The sequence below is a fragment of the Oncorhynchus clarkii genome, chromosome 19, assembly GCF_045791955.1.
Source record: "Oncorhynchus clarkii lewisi isolate Uvic-CL-2024 chromosome 19, UVic_Ocla_1.0, whole genome shotgun sequence".
NCBI lineage: Eukaryota > Metazoa > Chordata > Actinopteri > Salmoniformes > Salmonidae > Oncorhynchus > Oncorhynchus clarkii.
This window is the reverse complement of record NC_092165.1, coordinates 33061666-33078094: the sequence shown is the minus strand read 5'-3', so window position 1 is coordinate 33078094 and position 16429 is coordinate 33061666. Positions and strand designations below refer to the sequence as shown.

The following is a 16429-nucleotide window of genomic DNA, read 5'->3' as shown; positions in this document are numbered from 1 at the left end:
TCCGGGTTAGAAGAGGGTTTGACTGGCCGACATTTCCTTGTCCCATTGCGCTCTAGCGACTCCTGTTGCGGGCCTGGCGCATGCACGCTGACACGGTCGCCAGGTGTCCGGTGTTTCCTCCGACACATTGGTGCGGCTGGCTTCCGGGTTAAGCAGACATTGTGTCAAGAAGTAGTGCGGCTTGGCTGGGTCGTGTTTCGGAGGATGCACAGCTCTCGACCTTCGCCTCTCCCGAGTCCGTACGGGAGTTGCAGCGATGGGACAAGACTATAACTACTAATTGGGGAGGGGAAAAAATGGTCAAATAAAAATGTCTTTAAATATATTTTTTAAGTGTCTCACGGGCTGGATTGAATTGCCCGGTGGGACGTGCTTTGCCCCCCCTTGGATTAGTTAGTTTTTAGGGGCAGCCGTTTTTTAAGTTGCTCTCACAAAGCTGCTTTCACATTTATGTAACAACAATATTGTAACAAGTAATTAGTGTTACACACAAGTAGAAGCATAGAATTACATTACTTTAATTTGAAGGATCTGTGGGTATAAGAGCAACTCAATGTCAGGGATTACCCACATAGTTACAATTATTACTGAAATGCTGTGGCATGTGGAACTTTCCATTACATAAATAGGCAGCTGAGCCTTGGCGGAGGCTTTGAGCAGAGATATATGTGGAATTGCCAACATCCCCCCCTAGCTGATAACTCAAGGCGAAGACATTTTCTTTGATATGAGGATTGATTACAACCAGACACCACCTCCCACTGCCCCATGATCTATTATCTTCTCTACGTTTACCTCCCTCTCTCACTTGTCCTAATAAATCAGACATTAGTGACATGGGGGTCACTATTCATTATAACATCCTGTATAATTAATTATTGTGCAACGAGAAAACAACATATTTGAAATGTGTTTTTTTTCACATTCTAAATATGTTTTGTTGACTACATTTGTCCAATCCTGCATTCCTGCAGTGCAAACAAACAAAAAAAGAATTTGCTTTTCTCTCCCTGCGGTTAGAAGGTTTGGTTGGATCCATTTTTTTTTAAATGTAATCATGTTTTAAAAAAGCAGAAGTTAGCGATTTATTTTGGTATTGTCGTCCCATTTCTTCCTGTCAGCCCAGCCCTTTTGACATAGCTGTCATTTTTTTCTGAAAACAGTTAGGAGAGGGAAGTGACTGTCACTTTTCCTTTAGTGTGTGCTGCAACCACAATATCTTTGATGTCTGTTGTTGGCTCAGTCAAGAGGTTCTCTTAACTTTAAACAAACAACACTTGTCTGAAGCATGTTTCCTATTTCCAGATGTTTGTAATCCATGGGAAATGGTTAAGTACTTATATGACACTTGGCCAAGTTAAGGTCAAAGACATTCCTGACAGGACAGAGGACATCTCCTCCTTTCCAGAGGAACCTCTGACAATGCACATTGTTTCCAGTGGACGTTAATGTGCGTCACACAAGATGTCACTTGGAGTATCAGTTATTTTACATAGCGGAATTTATAGAGATTAAGAAGGCACACTGGTTGCATACTAGACCTACATCATGTTTTATTTTTGCAGTTGAATCCTTCCTGCCCAAGTGCCCAGACAAAAATATTAGACATCACCGGTGTTGGCCTGAATCTGCCAACAAGCCAGATTTACGGCGATCACTAAAGCTATCTCTGTTACCATCACACGCGATCTGATCTGAATGGCTGAATCACTGCCCTTCCAAAGCAAAAACATACCAGCTTAGAAATGGGAAAGAATGGGGGTTAAAAAAAAGAGGAAGAAAACCTCCTTAATATGTTTTGACAACCTGAGTTTAGCAGGGTGTTTTTCTGGAGCTGCTCTTCAATTCATGTCTGTAACATGTATTGTGTTTTCTCTTCTCCTGTAGGTTAATCTGTTCCCAGATCCCTAACCAGGTCCTCCGGGGTATTAGTATAATTGACACACCAGGAATCCTGTCTGGAGAGAAGCAACGCATTAGCCGAGGTCAGTAGCTAGCTATCGAGCTGAGATATGGCATTGATTGATACAGGAGGAAGGTCTGTATCAATCAAACTACCCAACTTGGGAGAGCTATGGTTGTACATTGCTGTACAAAGTTATGCTTGTTTGTATACATTTCACAGGTGCAGATATTTAACATACTGGCTTTTTATTCAAAAGTGCACTAATTTGATAAAACTAATGGTAAATGGGTAGCTATCAAGTGTGATTTTAAATTGTCAATGCATGGGTTGTATGGCTGTTTCAAGTGTGTTGTGTAGTTCTTGTCAACAGATAGGTCACTCTATGCCAGCTGTTTGTCCTAATTGTACCAATATTACATCTGATAATATCACAACATGATGCAATGCCTCCAGTGCTGTTTCTCCATAATTAGAATCCAACATTGGCTTTCCAAGCCTCCACTGGAGACCCTGAGATATGAAGTCATACTGAAGTAGGTCTTACGACCCTGCTACACTGCAACCATTGGGCAACTGGCGTTGCAGTCAGACATCAGCCATTGAGGGAATGCTTCCTTTAAAAATCAATGAAAGCTGCTCTACTGCCCATGTTGCGCTCATGTTGCGTCGCGTCCAATGACAGCATCCAAGCTCAATAATCGCAGAGGTTCAATTCTTGATGCCTGCATTCATTCTATCTTGTGAATTGAAATTGTGAAAAAAAACTTTTGGCTACTTATCTTATTTGGATATCCATTAGCTGTTGCGAAAGCAGCAGCCGCTCTTCCTGGGGTCCACACAAAACAGGAAACATGACAATACAGAACGTTAATAGACAAGAACAGCTCGAGGACAGAAGTACATAAATGTAAAAATGACAAACACAGCCTACATATTAATACAGACACACAAAATATCTAGGTCAGGTAGGGGAGAGCTGTTGTGCTGTGAGGTGTTGCTTTTAGGGCTGTCCCCGACTAAAATAAATCTTGGTTGACTTAGATTTGTTTAAACCAATCGATTGGTTGAAATGTTTTTACTTATTTTTCCATATATAGACAAAATAAAATCAACTGCATATCCACTGAGCTTGTCTGATGCTTTAAGCACACTGTTTTGAATAATTAAGACACGTAAATTACTCAAAAAAGAGCCCGATGGTCACACTATGTTAAAAGAAATGACAGCGAGTGCCTGTGTGACTGGCGCAAGTTGTTGCTCTCCTCCCTGCTGCGGTGAAAAGGCACCACAGCACAGCAAGCTTTTATCACACTGTCCTTGCTGAAGCTGTAACATAATTACAGCCATTTTAGTTTCTTTCTTGTTTGTGACTGAAAAGTTCTGTTACCGAAATCACTTTGTTTAAGAAAGACATTCCCTATTCCCTCAGCCCTTGCTCTCTTTACGTGAAACATGTAAGCATCGCATGCATGTGATCAATAGGTCCTGCCCTATAGCCTATCATAATCACATCAATAAATTGGTTAAAACAAAATGGATGTGGAGGACGTGAGAAATAAACTCAAAATGAGCAAGTGTTTACTGGTTGCTCAGGAGGGAAAAGGGAAGTCAGATCTGTGGGAGACATTTGACTTACTTGTGGAAACTACTGGAGGGTATAGGAGCAACCATTGCGTGAGTATTATGTGAGCCAAACCGTTGCTGTTAGATTACTATGTTATATTTTTTTCTGACCATTTGGAACAATGTAAACAACCCTAAGTGAATCAGAGAGTCTGTTCTAACAATTTTTTATATATACACTACCGTTCAAAAGTTTGGGGTCACTTAGAAATGCCCTTGTTTTGTAAAGAAAAGCACTTTTTTTGTCAATTTTTAAAAAATATCCTTAAATTGATCATAAATACAGTATAGACAATGTTAATTTTGTAAATGACCATTGTAGCTGGAAACAGCTGATTTTAAATAAAAAAAAATGGAATATCTACATAGGCGTACAGAGGCCCATTATCAGCAACCATCACTCCTGTGTTAGCTAATCCAAGTTTATCATTTTTAAAAGGCTAAGTGATCATTAGAAAACCCCTTTCGCTATTATGTTAGTGTAACTGATGTGAAATGGCTAGCTAGTTAGCGGTGGTGCGCGCTAATAGCGTTTCAATCGATGACGTCACTCGCTCTGAGACCTTGAAGTAGTTGTTCCCCTTGCGCTGCAAGGGCTGCAGCTTTTGTGGCGCGATGGGTAACGATGCTTCGTGAGTGACTGTGGTTGATGTGTGCAGAAGGTCCCTGGTTCGAGCCCAGGTTGGGGCGAGGAGAGGGACGGAAGTTATACTGTTACATTAGCACAGCTGAAAACTGTTGTTCTGATTTAAAGAAGCAATAAAACTGGCCTTTAGACCATAGTACGGTGGCAAAACCACTTCACACACCAGCGTCACCTGGCATGTTTTGGTCTCAGAAATTCAACCATTTGCAACCACCGGTCACACTGGGGTTAGCTTAGTCCTAACTATTTGTGACCACAGCTCACACTGGGGTTTGCTTAGTCTGACGTGAATTGGGTCATGAGTGGGTTTTATATGTAACAGTAGAAAAGGGTCCATGACACCTAATCTGGGCCTGGTCTCATGGGGGTGTGGCCACTGACTGACTAGTTCATCTTTATGGAAATCCATACTCTTATTTAGAAGGTTAATATCATATTACATCTTTTCACAAATAGTTTAATGTTTAGTCACATACTTTTCACAATATTTAGATGTAAACTTGATAGCTGGGGAATGTACACTTTAAGAGATACCAATATGTTTGTTTCCTGTACCTCATGAGATCATCAAATGAAACACACTCAACATGACTGTCCCTTAAGTGTCCAGGGATCATTCTCAAAAGCAGAAACAATGTTTAATTCAACCATTTTGGTGAATTAGGTGTCTCCAAGTGTCCATTGTTCTCTCTCTGTGCTCACTTTCTGCACGACCAGGGGGAAAGAGTCTCCGCCAGGAATTTATTACCTGAGATAACAGAACCTGGGTGTAGGAGAGGGGAGGTAGCCACGATCTACACTCAGAAAGGACCACGTCATGACAAGATCTACAGTGCATTTGGAAGGAATACAGACCCCTTGACTTTTTCCACATTTTGTTATGTTACAACTTTATTCTAAAATTAATTAAATTGATTTTCACTTTGTCATTATGGGGCATTGTGTGTAGATTGATAAGGAAAATGTTTGTTTTTTTGTCCATTTTAGAATAAGGCTCTAATGCAACAAAATGTTGAAAAGGGAAAGGAGTCTGAATACTTTCCGAATGGATTGTATATGGATGATTTACAAAGCCAGGCACATTTAACAGTTATTGATTATAAACCTACAGTTGGAAGTTTACGTACACTTAGGTTGGAGTCATTAAAACTCGTTTTTCAACCACTCTACACATTTTTTGTTAACAAACTATAGTTTTGGCAAGTCGGTTAGGACATCTTCTTTGTGCATGACACAAGTAATTTTTCCAACAATTGTTTACAGACAGATTATTTCACTTATAATTCACTGTATCACAATTCCAGGGTGTCAGAAGTTTACATACACTAAGTTGACTGTGCCTTTAACCAGCTTGGAAAGTTCCAGAAAATTATGTCATGGCTTTAGAAGCTTCTGATAGGCAAATTTACATCATTTGAGTCCATTGGAGGTGTACCTGTGGATGTATTTGAAGGCCTACCTTCAATCTCAGTGCCTCTTTGCTTGACATCATGGGAAAATCAAAAGAAATCAGCCAAGACCTCAGAAGAAAATGTAGACCTCCGCAAGTCTGGTTCATCCTTGGTAGCAATTTAAAAAAGTGCAAATCAATCCTAGAACAACAGCAAAGGACAGTGTGAAGATGCTGGAGGAAACGGGTACAAAAGTATATATATCCATAGTAAAACGAGTTCTATATCGACATAACCTGAAAGGCCGCTCAGCAAGGAAGAAGCCACTGCTCCAAAACCGCCATAAAAAAGTCAGACTACGGTTTGCAACTGCACATGGGGACAAACATCATACTTTTTGGAGAAACGTCCTCTGGTCTGATGAAACAAAAATAGAACAGTTTGGCCATAATGACCATCGTTATGTTTGGAGGATAAAGGGGGAGGCTTGCAAGCCAAAGAACACCATCCCAACCGTGAAGCACGGGGGTGGCAGCATCATGTTGTGGGGGTGCTTTGCTGCAGGAGGGACTGGTGCACTTCACAAAATAGATGGCATCACGAGGAAAGAAAATTATGTGGATATATTGAAGCAACATCTCAAGACATTAGTCAGGAAGATAAAGCTTGGTCGCAAATGGGTTTTCCAAATGGACAATGACCCCAAGCATACTTCCAAAGTTGTGGCAAAATGGCTTAAGGACAACGAAGTCAAGGTATTGGAGTGGCCATCACAAAGCTCTGACCTCAATCCTATAGAAAATTTGTGGGCAGGACTGAAAAGCGTGTGCGAGCAAGGAGGCCTACAAACATGCCTCAGTTACACCAGCTCTGTCAGGAGGAATAGGCCAAAATTCACCCAACTTATTGTGGGAAGCTTGTGGAAGGCTACCTGAAATGTTTGACCAAAGTTAAACAAATTAAAGGCAATGCTACCAAATACTAATTGAGTGTATGTGAACTTCTGGGAATGTGATGAAAGAAATAAAAGCTGAAACAAATCATTCTCTCTACTATTATTCTGACATTGCACATTCTGAAAATAAAGTGGTGATCCTAACTGACCTAAAACAGGGAATTTCTACTAGGATTAAATGTCTGGAATTGTGAAAAGCTGAGTTTAAATGTATTTGGCTAAGGTGTATGTTATCTTCTGACTTCAACGGTATGTAGTGCACTACTTTTGACCAGGGCCCATAGAGCTCTGGTCAAAAGTAATGCACTATGTAGCGAATAGGGTGCCATTTGGGACACATACCATGGGGATATGGGCGTTCTTCTACATCTGTTGTTGGTTGCTCTCTGTGTACAGCTGAGGTTGCATTCCTCAAGCTCTAGCTATTTAAACATTATTTCAATGACTCATCATAGCATCATGACATCGGTAGTTTTCATGTTGAATTATATTGTACATTTTTAAAGGCCCACTCCTCAAAATGACAGAGTGGGCGTTTTTGAATAGGACTTAAACATCATGGCCAAATTAAGTCATTCATGATTACTGGACTTGGTGAACTCGGAGTAGTTATCAGAATAAGAAGTGGTATTGATATATTTCCAAGTTCCAATTGATTCAAATTAGTCATACCGATTTAAGTTTGTTTCATGAGTGTCCGTCTATACCAATGTCCTCTGAGTACTCTCTCACGTCATTACAGCGTTGACAGTTCCCACACTATCCTCTCTCAGAACTCCTCCTAAATGGCTTGGCCCTTTTAGGCTGCTCTCATTTGTTATAGCCTTGTAATCCCTGACATTTGTTTGTGTTAGCAACACAGCATTAAAGGGAAATGGATTGCTGCTCGAAGGCAACCTTTTACATTTTCCTTTTGAAATTAAAGCACAATTATTTGAGGATTATTGCTCATTCAAGAAAATCACAATATGCCTCGTCTTCCAGGCAATCGTTTGATTGTAATGTCCTTTGCAAATGCATGTATGCACACTTTTACTGGCGACCGTCTACGATACTTGTCAATGGGCCAGCATATGATACGCCTCCTGAAATCTGTAAGACGATCTAGCTGTCTGTCTTTGTGGACCCGTTTTCATTACAACCTGACATGGTTTATTTAGAAAAGGAGTGCCACAGCTGCCACATGCACATTTTGTTTTAACTGTACCTGTAGGCTAGTGTTTGAACCTCCAATAGTGTGTATTTAGTCAACAGAAACATAAAGGATATATCTGCCATTCATATGTCAACCCTCATTCTATTTCAGGAGGCCCAGAGTGTAGTCACTGGTTGGCTGTTGTATAAACATTAGTGGTGACCTTTAAAGAGATGGTGCACTCTTTTTCTACTCACCCAGTCAGATTAACTTGTGGATACTATTTGTATGGCTCAGTGTCCAGTTTGAAGGTAGTTTCACTAGCATTTAGCCCAATGATTGGAAGTATACCGGAACAGCTAGCATAGCTGCAGAGACATAAAAATGGTAGCGGAGAAATACAATTGGTATCTATGAGTTCATCTGACTAGAAGTAGAAAAAGAGCTTAATTGCCAAAAGTTCGCACTATCCCTTTTAAGCCAGCAGCATGCCACCCTGCATACCACTGCTGGCTTGCTTCTGAAGCTAAGCAGGGAGTCCTGACTCTCTGAGGTCATTAAAGATCCCATGGCACTTATTGTAAGAGTAGGGGTGTTAACCCCAGTGTCCTGGCTAAATTCCCAATCTGGCCCTCAAACCCTCATGGTCACCTAATAATCCCCAGTTTACAATTGGCTCATTCATCCCCCTCCTCTCCCCTGTAACTATTCCCCAGGTCGTTGCTGTAAATGGGAATGTGTTCTCAGTCAATTTACCTGGGAAAATAAATAAAAGATGGTGCTTTCACCCTTGCGCCACTGTAGAGATCTTAGTTAGAGGATGTATAAAAATCTGACTTTTTGTTGGATTTGTGTCTGATTATTTGTTTGTTCCATCTATCTTTTCAAGTGCAGGAAATCGTCACATTGCAATAGATTGTAAATCAGGTGTTCTGCAGACAAGACTGTAACCAATAGCAGTACAGCTACAGTGGGGCAAAAAAGTATTTAGTCAGCCACCAATTGTGCAAGTTCTCCCACTTAAAGATGAGAGGCCTGTAATTTTCATCGTAGGTACACTTCAACTAATGACAGACTAAATGAGAGAGAAAAAATCCAGAAAATCACATTGTAGGATTTTTTTTAATGAATTTATTTGCAAATTATGGTGGAAAATAAGTATTTGGTCACCTACAAACAAGCAAGATTTCTGGCTCTCACAGACCTGTAACTTCTTCTTTAAGAGGCTCCTCTGTCCTCCACTCGTTACCTGTATTAATGGCACCTGTTTGAACTTGTTATCAGTATAAAAGACACCTGTCCACAACCTCAAACAGTCACACTCCAAACTCCATTATGGCCAAGACCAAAGAGCTGTCAAAGGACACCAGAAACAAAATTGTAGACCTGCACCAGGCTGGGAAGACTGAATCTGCAATAGGTAAGCAGCTTGGTTTGAAGAAATCAACTGTGGGAGCAATTATTAGGAAATGGAAGACATACAAGACCACTGATAATCTCCCTCGATCTGGGGCTCCACGCAAGATCTCACCCCGTGGGGTCAAAATGATCACAAGAACAGTGAGCAAAAATCCCAGAACCACACGGGGGGACCTAGGGAATGACCTGCAGAGAGCTGTGACCAAAGTAACAAAGCCTACCATCAGTAACACACTACGCCGCCAGCGACTCAAATCCTGCAGTGCCAGACGTGTCCCCCTGCTTAAGCCAGTACATGTCCAGGCCCGTCTGAAGTTTGCTAGAGAGCATTTGGATGATCCAGAAGAAGAATGGGAGAATGTCAGATGAAACCAAAATATAACTTTTTGGTAAAAACTCAACTCGTCGTGTTTAGAGGACAAAGAATGCTGAGTTGCATCCAAAGAACACCATACCTACTGTGAAGCATGGGGGTGGAAACATCATGCTTTGGGGCTGTTTTTCTGCAAAGGGACCAGGACGACTGATCCGTGTAAAGGGAAGAATGAATGGGGCCATGCATCGTGAGATTTTGAGTGAAAACCTCCATCAGCAAGGGCATTGAAGATGAAACGTGGCTGGGTCTTTCAGCATGACAATGATCCCAAACACACCGCCCGGGCAACGAAGGAGTGGCTTCGTAAGAAGCATTTCAAGGTCCTGGAGTGAAAATCTTTGGAGGGAGTTGAAAGTCCGTGTTGCCCAGCAACAGCCCCAAAACATCACTGCTCTAGAGGAGATCTGCATGGAGGAATGGGCCAAAATACCAGCAACAGTGTGTGAAAACCTTGTGAAGACTTAGAGAAAACGTTTGACCTCTGTCATTGCCAACAAAGGGTATATAACAAAGTATTGAGAAACTTTTGTTATTGACCAAATACTTATTTTTCACCATCATTTGCAAATAAATTCATTAAAAATCCTACAATGTGATTTTCTGGATTTTTTTTCCATTTTGTCTGTCATAGTTGAAGTGTACCTATGATGAAAATTACAGGCCTCATCTTTTTAAGTAGCAGAACTTTCACAATTGGTGGCTGACTAAATACTTTTTTGCCCCACTGTATATCAGTTATAATTGATGTTTATCGAAGAGTGATACCTCTTCAATGTTGGCTGAGCGTCATGATTGTATTTTTTTTTTTCACTCAACAGGCTATGATTTCTCAGAGGTGCTGCGATGGTTCGGGGAGCGGGTGGACCGCATCATCCTCCTCTTTGACGCCCACAAACTGGACATATCAGACGAGTTCTCTGAGGCCATCAAGGCCTTCCGTGGCCAGGACGACAAGATCCGCGTGGTGCTGAACAAGGCTGACCAGGTGGACAGCCAGCAGCTGATGAGGGTCTATGGAGCTCTGATGTGGTCCCTGGGGAAGGTGATCAACACACCCGAGGTGGTGAGGGTCTACCTGGGTTCGTTCTGGGCCAAACCCCTGCGGAACACGGAAAACCGTAGGCTCTTTGAGGCAGAGACGCAAGACCTCTTCAAGGACATTCAGGGCCTGCCTCGGAATGCTGCCTTACGCAAACTCAATGACCTCATCAAACGGGCTCGACTTGCTAAGGTAATAAGCTGCTACGGTAACTCTAGCGTTACTGTTCTCCCCACTCTGCCCTGCCAAATCCTGTGCTTTCTGCCCTGCCCAATCAGCTGCTTCTGAAAAAGCTAACGGGGATCTAAATTAACAAACAAACAAAAACAGGAATCCCGCAGCTCTCTGTATTTCTTCCTTCTATGCTGAGAGTGTGTGAGTGTGAGACCATGTGATGTAGTAAAGCACTCTGTACCCCCAGGTTGGCCCTTTTCCCTGGTCAGTGGAGAATGTATGACGTCCTAACCAAAAACTACGACCCTGCTTACCCACCCTCTCAACCTCTCCCACCCTGTCCCTGCCAGTCTGTCTGCCATGTTTACGCCGACCTTGTCTGTCTGTTTGTCCATCCCACAATGCCTGCCTGCTTCCAAGAGGAATAAACATGGAAACTAAAGGCAAAACCTTACCTTGTCCCCTGGAGTGAACTTCCTTCCCTTTATTGAGGACATGTTAGTGTAAACATTGGTGTGAATGTTCCCCTGGCAAGGACATCTTAAAAGGTGGAGTCGCACTTGCGAACACATTGATAACCCTCCTGGTCCAACAATGCTTGGAGAGGTTGAAGGACCCTGCTGAATGAATGCAATCAACTTCTTTCCGATGTGTTCTATTTTTAACCCACCTTATCATTTCCCCTCATACAATTTGAGTTCACACATACTGTGCAAGTCTCATTATGAAATCAGATGAAAATATCAAAGCATGGAGAAGGAAGGGAACCACACAGATGTAGACTGAGTTTGCTCGACAGCAGCATGACCCCATACCTACAGTGTAATAGGACCTATATTTGAATATGTAGAAATCTGAAATCTGCAAATGAATTCAAAAGACAAGTGGTTCATGCTAAAACATACTAATACATTACCTCTCTCTCTCTTTCATAGGTGCATGCTTACATCATCAGCTACCTGAAGAAAGAGATGCCGTCGTTGTTTGGGAAGGAGAAGAAGAAGGAGGAACTGATCATGCGACTTCCTGAGATCTACACCATACTGCAGAGAGAGCACCACATATCCGCTGGAGACTTCCCCAACGTCGTCAAGATGCAGGTCAGCTGGGTTACCATGGCTCCAGAGAATGAACTCAGTTGTGTCCCAAATGGCACCTTATTTCCTATATAGTGCACTACTTTTGACCAGCGCTATCTGTGCCCTAATCAAGAGTAGTGCACAATAAAGGGAATAGCGTGTCCATTTGGGTCGCATGATAGGTTATCATCTAGGTGCAACTCAATGGCTCATCTGAAAATGCAGAGTATTGTCAAATATTTACCCATAATCGGTTTAGTTATCTTGAACACCTCAAGGGAGTTGTGAGACCGTACTTGTAGATTCAAGTAAAGGGGATAGATCGTCAACAATGAATCAGAACGTCATCGTTGCCGGACGTTTCCATCCAGTTGAAAGCGAGAGACGGCCACGCCCCTGGCACTTCCCCAGCTCTGTGTGAACGCAGCTGTTTTCTGTCAGCTACAGAGAGCGAGAGCTAGGCCTTAGAGGTAGACTGAGCCTGGCTTTGGAAGGGAGTAGGTCAACTTGTTGAACCTAGAAAATCATCACAACACTTGGACGCGAGAGCATTGCAGCTGGTTATGAGACATTGTCTAGAGAGAATGCTCCACATTGAGCATGTTCTAGTATGTATGGATACCCGAGGAGCAGTGTTATGCCCGGTCCTGTTGTTGTGTGTTGAGGAGAGGGACCACCCGCCATAGTCTCAAATTTCTCTGCATTTTAGTCATAGGAGTTTTACTTAACTAAATGTTCTACACAGCACCTCAGAGACCTGTCAATCAGAAACAGTCAAACAATGAAATGTAACCGTAACATACCCTTTGGTCAACCCACCGTAATCTTAACCCTGATGATTTTAGGATCCCTTTAATCCAGATCCTACCTGCACCCTACTTATTGATTGTATGTAGGAAGCCTGTAAGGTGTAATTTTGTGCCACAACAAATTACATTGATCTCTGAACGTTCTTTGTTTCTTTTGTTTATATCTTTTGTTTATACAGGAGCAGCTCCAGCACTATGACTTCAGCAAGTTCCCCTCCCTGAAGATGAAGCTGATCGAGTCTGTGGACAAGATGCTGGCCAACAAGATCTCCGGCCTGATGACCATGATCCGCGATGAGGAGAGCAAGGCACCCCCCGCCATGGTGAGCGGCGGGGCCTTTGAGGGCTCCCAGGATGGGCCCTTTGGCCAGGGCTACGGAGAGGGCATCAGCGCCGGGTCTGACTGTGACGACTGGATCGTGAGCCATGACAAGCACAAGTACGACGAGATCTTCTACTCCTTGAATCCCATCAACGGGAAAATTAGTGGAGTCAATGCCAAGAAGGAGATGATGAGCTCCCGTCTGCCCAACACAGTTCTGGGGAAGATCTGGAAGCTGGCGGATTGTGATAAAGACGGCATGCTGGATGACGAGGAGTTTGCCCTGGCACAGCACCTGATCAAGGTGAAGCTGGAGGGGTATGAGCTTCCCTCCGAACTACCTCAGCACCTGGTGCCTCCCGCTCACAGGAAGAACGAGGTCGCTGACATCCTCTACAACCACGACGCGGACTAAGGACGAGCAAAAGAAACACCAGTGGAGGACACTCCAACTCTGTGTCCCAATGCCCAAACTCATACATTATATAGTGTGATGTTTTGGCCATGCATACTAAGTAGTGTGCTAGTGTGAATATTGGGAAATAGGCAGTGATCCAGTCTTAACAGGAAATAAAGCGGGGGGAAATTTGATTCAAAAACAAGCAGTGACCTTACTAAAGTTGGAATTAAAAACTTATTTTTTTGACCCAAAGCTTTTATTTTCATCAATGAAGGATTTATTTAAAAGATTGACACTGCACTTTAGTTAATTAGTGAAGGTTAGTTGTATAAGTATCCAGGAGCGGTGCTTACCATACAATGCCTACAGTACCATTCTGCCACACGATTTCACAATTGTCTCAAATATGTTTAGTCTGTAGTCAAAATATAGAGAGAAAATATGCGGAATTGTATTCTTGAACAAATACATCCTGGGAAGCTGTCTGGGTGAGATACAGAGGAAGTTTTCACATGGAGAGGTTGATGTCATAGACTTGACAAAGGTTAGAGTGCATCTCCTCTTGTTTTAAGTGGCTTGGCCATTTTACCTACCGGGAAAGAGATTTCTATTTTCAGAGAGCACAGTCTGGTTTTGAAAAATCAAGCATTGAGGCAATGGTGGTCTTTTTGCAACAAAATAAACAGTTTGGGTAACAAAATCAATTTTGTCCCATGTTTGTGTGCTTAGGACAGGAGTGGATTCCTTGAGGACACATCACTGATACTCGCAACAAGTTTATGATTGTGCCTTTTGTCTGTATAGTTAAGTTAAAAATGGTGCACTGTCTTGCATATAGAGAAACTCAAACATTTTAAATGTAATAAAAAGTTAAAATGTGTTTTTGTAACATTTGTTATTGAAATAGTTTAAGTGATATGCATGTTCATCTCTTCAGCCTTAAAGCGACAGTCTGACATTTTAGGCAATTTAAACCCTTTTTTTCCTACTTACCCAGAGTCCGATGAACTTATGGATACAATTTGTATGTCTGTGTGTGCAGTTGGGCTGTTGAAGGTAGTTTCTGGAGCCATTGTTAACTAGTGTTAATGCTATGACTGAAAGTCCACAGGAACAGCTTGTTAGCTACCTTCAACTTCCTCCTCTCTGTAAGTAGAAAAAATGTTGCGCTGTCCCTTTAAAACTTCTATGCAAATCCTGTTTTATTTCACTTTATCCAGGTATTTATGATCAGAGAAATTTCCGTATTATTCACCCAAAACAGACCTGTCCTGAGGCACAATTCATGTTTTCAGAACATAGTTTGCAGGGCGGGGCAATAGTAAACCTAAGATCTCATGCATACAACACTGTCTGTCGCTCTTGGGAGATGTGCTTGAGTGTAAATTCCTGCCTGTCAACATTGAAAAAAACAAAACAATTGATATTGTATAATTTCCTCTCTTGGGAGGTGGAGGCTCTTTTTGCTTGTGTTGTAAAAATGTGTTGCGCATTCTAGTGATTTACTCATTCTTATGACTTATTTTTGGCTCACTAAAAATGTCCAAATTAGCTGGAAAGGGAGGTGAGTTATGAATATACAGGAAACTCTATATCATATGGGTCAAACCACACGTGATGCACTGAAACCCGTCTGAAACATTTTGAGTTCTCCTTTGTCAAGATAATCCATCCACCTAACAGGTGTGGCATATCAATAAGCTGATTAAACAGCATGATCATAACACAGGTGCACCTTGTGCTGGGGACAATAAAAGGCCACTCTAAAATGTGGAGTTTTGTCACTCAACTCTATGCCACAGATGTCCCAAGTTTTGAGAGAGCGTGCAATTGGCATGCTGACTGCAGAAATGTCCACCAGAGGTGTTACCAGAGAATTGAATGTTAATTTCGTTACCATAAGTCGCCTCCAATGTTGTTTTCGGGAATTTGGCAGTACGTCCAACCGGCCCCACAACGGCAGACCACGTGTATGGCGTTGTGTTGGCGAGCGGGTTGCTGACGTCAACGTTGTGAACAAAGTGCCCACGGTGGCGGTGGGGTTATGATATGGGCAAGCATAAGCTGTGGACAACTAACACATTTGCTTTTTTAATCGATGGAAATTTTAATGCACAGCGATACCGTGATGAGATCCTGAGGCCCATGGTCGTGCCATTTATCCGCCGCCATCACCTCATGTGACAGCATGATGATGCACGGCCCCAAGTCGCAATGATCTGTACACAATTCCTGGAAGCTGAGTGTCCCAGTTCTTCCCTGGCCTGCGTTCTCACCAGGCATTTCACCCATTGAGCATGTTAGGGATGCTCTGGGTCAATGTGTACGAGTACGACTGCAGTGTTCCAGTTTCGGCCAATACACAGCAACTTCGCACAGCCATTTGAAAAGGAGTGGGACCACATTCCACAGGCCACAATCATCAGCCTGAAACTCTTTGCAAAGGAGATATCGCGCTGCATGAGGCAAACACAATATTCTGACTGGTTTTCTGATCCACACCCCTTACTTTTTTTAAAGGTATCCCAGTCATGTGAAATCCATAGATTAAGGCCTAATGAATTTATTTCAATGGACTGATTTCCTTATAGGAACTGTAACTCAGTAAAACCATTCAATTTTTTGCATGTTACATTTATATTTTTGTTCAGTGTATAGTCGTAGCCAAAAGTTTTGAGAATGACACAAATATTAATTTCCACAAAGTTTGCTGCTTCAGTGTCTTTAGATATTTTTGTCAGATGTTACTATGGAATACTGAAGTATAATTACAAGCATTTCATACGTATCAAAGGCTTTTATTGACAATTACATGAAGTTGATGCAAAAAGTCAATATTTGCAGTGTTGACCCTTCTTTTTCAAGACCTCTGCAATCCGCCCTGGCATGCTATCAATTAACTTCTGGGCCACATCCTGACTGATGGCAGCCCATTCTTGTATAATCAATGCTTGGAGTTTGTCAGAATTTGTGGGTTTTTGTTTGTCCACCCGCCTCTTGAGAACCACAAGTTCTCAATGGGATTAAGGTCTGGGGAGTTTCCTGGCCATGGACCCAAAAAATCAATGTTTTATCCCCGAGCCGCTTAGTTATCACTTTTGCCTTATGGCAAGGTGCTCCATCATGCTGGAAAAGGCATTGTTTGTCACCAAACT

General features: G+C 42.3%; 1 protein-coding gene across 1 annotated transcript in view; it reads left to right on the top strand.

Moving 5' to 3' along the window:
- LOC139375063 (EH-domain containing 4) overlaps nucleotides 1-14153 on the top strand; it is a 29975-nt gene extending 15822 nt beyond the window's left edge. The window contains exons 3-6 of the mRNA XM_071116464.1: nucleotides 1888-1985; nucleotides 10270-10682; nucleotides 11600-11764; nucleotides 12732-14153. Of these exons, the coding sequence (XP_070972565.1) occupies nucleotides 1888-1985; nucleotides 10270-10682; nucleotides 11600-11764; nucleotides 12732-13289 (1234 nt within the window). The 3' untranslated portion in view covers nucleotides 13290-14153. The remainder of the gene's footprint in view (nucleotides 1-1887; nucleotides 1986-10269; nucleotides 10683-11599; nucleotides 11765-12731) is intronic.
- Nucleotides 14154-16429: the final 2276 nt, after the last annotated feature.